The 5000-nt window shown below is 45.8% G+C and overlaps 2 protein-coding genes across 5 annotated transcripts in view; one reads left to right on the top strand and one right to left on the bottom strand.

The window, feature by feature from the left end:
* The window catches only part of LOC129835584 (noelin-2-like), a 74120-nt gene that overhangs the window by 20202 nt on the left and 48918 nt on the right, over nucleotides 1-5000 (top strand). For both annotated transcript variants that reach the window (XM_055901292.1, XM_055901287.1), the window contains exons 2-3: nucleotides 3144-3293; nucleotides 4744-4899. In XM_055901292.1, coding sequence (XP_055757267.1) covers nucleotides 3144-3293; nucleotides 4744-4899 — 306 coding nt within the window. The remainder of the gene's footprint in view (nucleotides 1-3143; nucleotides 3294-4743; nucleotides 4900-5000) is intronic.
* On the bottom strand, nucleotides 395-2478 carry LOC129835600 (uncharacterized). Of its 3 annotated transcripts, XM_055901315.1 has the most exons (9): nucleotides 2305-2478; nucleotides 1945-2015; nucleotides 1681-1857; nucleotides 1529-1590; nucleotides 1360-1446; nucleotides 1231-1272; nucleotides 989-1162; nucleotides 874-909; nucleotides 400-776 (listed from the first exon to the last, which is right to left on the bottom strand). In XM_055901315.1, the coding sequence occupies exons 1-8, from the start codon at nucleotides 2460-2462 to the stop codon at nucleotides 874-876; spliced, it is 807 nt and encodes a 268-aa protein (XP_055757290.1). In that variant the 5' UTR covers nucleotides 2463-2478; the 3' UTR covers nucleotides 400-776. The 3 variants fall into 3 exon arrangements, 2 of the variants coding, with proteins under 2 accessions (XP_055757277.1, XP_055757290.1); XR_008756475.1 differs by having other exon boundaries at nucleotides 397-776; nucleotides 874-1162; XM_055901302.1 differs by having other exon boundaries at nucleotides 395-1162.

Below are 5000 nucleotides of genomic sequence, written 5' to 3'. Positions count from 1 at the left end.
GTTCGTCAATGGACAATATCAAAAAGTTATGTTCACCTGAACATTAATGCTGTGAAAGGATTTCCTATTCACAAAATCGGCCTCATGGGCACCTGAGGGGGCTTTTATCCTTATGTGTGTGCAGTCCACTGCACCAATGACATTGGGGAAACCTGTCACACAAAGTAATGAGTATCCTACTATGTGTTAACAGTTGTCCTGTAATTTGTAGATCCTCTTACCTGCAATCCTATAGAACTCCTCTTTGATGTCACAGAGTCTTCTGTGGCCAGGGAAGGAGATGAAGACATCTGCTAATGCTTTGATAGCCAGACACACACTCCTTATTGTGCGGCAAATTGTGGCCTTGTTCAGCTGTTCTGCATCCCCCACTGAGTACAGGAAGGCTCCACTAGCAAAAAAGCGCAAGGCCACACAAACCATTTGCTCCACACTCAGTGCATGGCTCCGTGCAGTGCGGTGCTTAATCCTGGGACCCAGTAGTCTGCATAGATACCTGATGCCATCTGCAGAAAACCTGTATCTTTCATATAGATGGTCATCAGGGAAGGCCAGTGGGTCCAACCGGTCCCTGAAGACCCTTTCTCGCCTGAAGGCTCTCCTCAGCACAAGTGCTTCTTCATCCACCACATCTCGCACGAATGGGCATGCCATTGTCAGAGCAGAAAGGAACACACAATTTTGGGCCTTCATATAGGCTAGTGGCCACACCTGGTGCTGGGGGGGTGGGCAAAAGAGGGCGATGCCTTATAACGATGACTTGGTTGTACTGATTGCTGGGAAAATAAAAAAAACTTAGAAAGATGCCACCGTCCTGTGTGCTCACAATAAGAGCTCATATGTCATGGCTCACTTGACTTTACGAGAATATACCTAATTTTTATTTTGAGCTGTGTCATCTTCTTGGAGCTGGGGGAGGAAAGAAAAATAATGATTAATACATTTGTGTTACAGTTAGCATACAGTGTACATTGAAGGCATATCTCACCTCCCTCTCAAGTTTTTTTATTTCAAGGTCCAGTTTCCTAATTGTCCTCTTTTTTATTTCGGACTCCAGTGCAAGATTTTCCATCTTTTTCTTCTTGTACTGAATGTCTATGTCTGCCAGTTCTATTTGGTGCCGGAGGTGGTTGCCATACAACTTTCTGATAGCTTGTGAGCTCTGTGAACACAATACAATTAGCGCAGCTGGAATTTGGCAGGATGTGGTGTCCTTTTATTAATACGCACTATGTTGCCAGGCTGGTTTTCCCACTGTATAGCATCTGGGTCCTGTAAAAGAAATTAGATTTTTTGATTTTGATGAGGACTCCTCACCATTGTAGAGTAAATAGTACTTTCACAGTCTTAACATGATACCTCATGCCTTCTGGAATCCAGAGAGATGGTCTCCTCCTCATCATCGTCTCCATCATGTGCTGTTGCTGCTGCACTGGGGCCTTCACCCTATCACATTTAATCGGATTCATATTGAAGCTAGTAGACAAGACATGCCAGGCCTACAGTATGCCTTTGATGGAGTACTCACTGGATCAGCATCGTCTGGTGCTTGTGCTGGTGGCTCTAACAGGAACACAGTGCTGCCAGACACTGCAAGGCAATAGGTAAATCAAAGTCAGACAGTCCAAATTGATTCAATATGAATGTGGTTGTATCCCATGTAGAGATGGAAGGACATACCTTGAATGAAGCGGGTGGCATCTTGGGAGGAACCTATGCTCGTCTCTTTCCCCCCAGGGATCCCCTCTAAGACGGGCCTGCCTTTATTTAGCTCCAAGGCCATGTCCTCTGCTGGGGTAAGGTCAGCCTTTGGTGACCCACCACCCGTGCCTTGTCTGTGGGTATTCTTTTTCACTGCTAAAACAGTACAGACAATGTGTGAGCAGGCACCTTCTGGGTACAATATATGCTTGTGCTTTGTTAAATATTAGTCAGGGACCATACCATTCTGCAGAATGTTCTTGTATTTGATTTTGACCTGCTGCCATGTCCGTTTTGGCCCGTTCATGTTTAATCTACACACACACACACACACACACACATTTAATGGAGTCACACTGCAAAAAAGTACTTGGTATTTTTGTCTTGTTTTCAGTAAAAATATCAAAAAATGTATCATAGCTTTATACAGTGTGATGGAGTTACTTTACACAATTTCACTCATATCTGCAGTGCATTTCAATTAAAAATTTAACCGTTTCATAATTACAGTACAACTGCATTTTTGGAGATGTGAATTAAATATTTGAATTGTAATTGTGATGTTTCAGCGGAGCGGTGACTGTGTAATTGTGCACTACTTACGCATTCAGGCGGTCTGCAATACTTTGCCACGCTTTTTCTCTTTGCTTTATCACTGTGGCGGTGTTGCCTTTCTTCTTAATTATATATTTTACCTCCTCGTATGCCTCCATGAGGATTTGTGCTTCCGACGGGGAAAAGTACGCGGCTCTAGTTGCCATGGTAAATCAGTTAATCTGTGATATGTGGCGGGGTCTATTTGAGTGAGCCGTGAGCGCGCACCTATCCAGGATTGGTTTCACCTGGTTTAATGAATCCGTGTCTGCTCATCCTGGCTTGGTCTTTGTGCAACCAATTAAGCCTGGACGCACATGTTTTGGCTTCATTGAGCTCAGCTGAGTCATTTATCCCGGATGTCTTAATTCTACTTTTGTGCAACAGGCCCCTGGACAGTTTTTTGTTTGTTTTGGAAACATAAATGTTGTGACGTCCCCACAATGTGTGTGAGTTGAGGTATTAGCCTAGCCTTAGGAATTAGCCTAGCCTTAGGAATTAGCCTAGCCTAGCCTTAGGAATTAGCCTAGTCTTAGGAATTAGCCTAGCCTAGCCTTAGGAATTAGCCTAGCCTTAGATTGTAGCCTAGCCTAGCCTTAGATATTATCCTAGCCTTAGGAATTAGCCTAGCCTTAGGAATTAGCCTAGCCTTAGGAATTAGCCTAGCCTAGCCTTAGGAATTAGCCTAGTCTTAGGAATTAGCCTAGCCTTAGGTAATAGGACCGCAGTCTTCAGGCAAGGTTATTGCCTCAATTATCTCTCCCTCTGTCTGCAAGTTTATAGCTCCAACTCCCTCCCTCACCTCCCTCCCTCCCTCCCTCCCTCCCTCCCTGCCTCCCTCCCTCCAGGCGTTGTATCCGGGTCCAGATGAAGGTTGGCAGGTGTACAGCTCGGCGTCGGACCCTGATGGGAAGTGTGTGTGTACAGTGGTTGCTCCCGCTCAGAACCTCTGCAAACGAGACCCCCGCAGCCGTCAGCTACGCCTACTCACAGAACAGGTGTGTGTGTGTGTGTGTGTGTGTGTGTGTGTGTGTGTGTGTGTGTGTGTGTGTGTGTGTGTGTGTGTGTGTGTGTGTGTGTGTGTGTGTGTGTGTTCGGGGATGGAAGCTTTTGTCCAGAATCACAATGCAGAGAGGAAAGGGCAGTGGACTGGAATTAGATATTCACGTTGACATGAACACACACAACGGCCCCTGCGTCCTAGAATTAGAGAGAGATAGAAAGTCAGACATAGTTTGGGAAAGAGAGAGAGAGATACTGGAGATAGACAGAGAGACAAAGAGAGAGAGAGATACTGGAGATAGACGGAGAGACAAAGAGAGAGAGAGAGATACTGGAGATAGACGGAGAGACAAAGAGAGAGAGAGAGATACTGGAGATAGACAGAGAGACAAAGAGAGAGAGAGAGATACTGGAGATAGACAGAGAGACAAAGAGAGAGATACTGGAGATAGACAGAGAGACAAAGAGAGAGATACTGGAGATAGACAGAGAGACAAAGAGAGAAATACTGGAGATAGACAGAGAGACAAAGAGAGAGATACTGGAGATAGACAGAGAGACAAAGAGAGAGAGAGAGATACTGGAGATAGACAGAGAGACAAAGAGAGAAATACTGGAGATAGACAGAGAGACAAAGAGAGAGATACTGGAGATAGACAGAGAGACAAAGAGAGAGATACTGGAGATAGACAGAGAGACAAAGAGAGAGATACTGGAGATAGACAGAGAGACAAAGAGAGAGATACTGGAGATAGACAGAGAGACAAAGAGAGAGAGAGAGATACTGGAGATAGACAGAGAGACAAAGAGAGAGATACTGGAGATAGACAGAGAGACAAAGAGAGAGATACTGGAGATAGACAGAGAGACAAAGAGAGAGAGAGAGATAAAGATGGATTGGGTGAGAAAATAGAGAGAGGAAGAACAAGACAAACAAGGGCTGCTGTTGGTGTTGATCAGTGAAGAACTGAAGAGATCAACAACAACAAATCCTTCTCCTCAAAAACCCTTTGTTGGCGTGATTGTCTAGCCGTGTTCGTGTGTGTGAGAGACAGAGAGGGAGAGAGACAGTGTTGTGTGCGTGTGTGTATGTGTGTGTGTGTGTGTGTGTGTGTGTGTGTGTGTGTGCTGTGTGTGTGTGTGTAACCCTGACTGTGTGTGTGTAACCCTGGCTGTGTGTGTGTGTGTGTGTGTGTGTGTGTGTGTGTGTGTGTGTGTGTGTGTGTGTGTGTGTGTGTGTGTGTGTGTGTGTGTGTGTGTGTGTGTGTGTGTGTGTGTGTGTGTGTGTGTGTAACCCTGACTGTGTGTGTGTAACCCTGGCTGTGTGTGTGTGTGTGTGTGTGTGTGTGTGTGTGTGTGTGTGTGTGTGTGTGTGTGTGTGTGTGTGTGGGTGTGTGTGTGTGTGTGTGTGTGTGTGTGTAACCCTGACTGTGTGTGTGTAACCAGGTGCAGAACGTGAGTCAGTCTATGGAGGTGATGGATCTGAGCACGTCTAGAGACCTGCAGTACGTCAGAGATACTGAACCACTGCTGAGAGGAGTAGACGGACACCTACAAACCTACACCACCAACCCACGCAGACTCACTAAGAAGGGCCTGCAGGTACACACACACACACACACACACACACACACACACACACACACACACACACACACACACACACACACACACACACACACACACACACACACACACACACA

Source organism: Salvelinus fontinalis, chromosome 3 (genome assembly GCF_029448725.1).
Source record: "Salvelinus fontinalis isolate EN_2023a chromosome 3, ASM2944872v1, whole genome shotgun sequence".
In the NCBI taxonomy this organism is placed as follows: domain Eukaryota; kingdom Metazoa; phylum Chordata; class Actinopteri; order Salmoniformes; family Salmonidae; genus Salvelinus; species Salvelinus fontinalis.
Note: the sequence above shows the minus strand (reverse complement) of the source record. Positions and strands in the feature narration are given on the sequence as shown.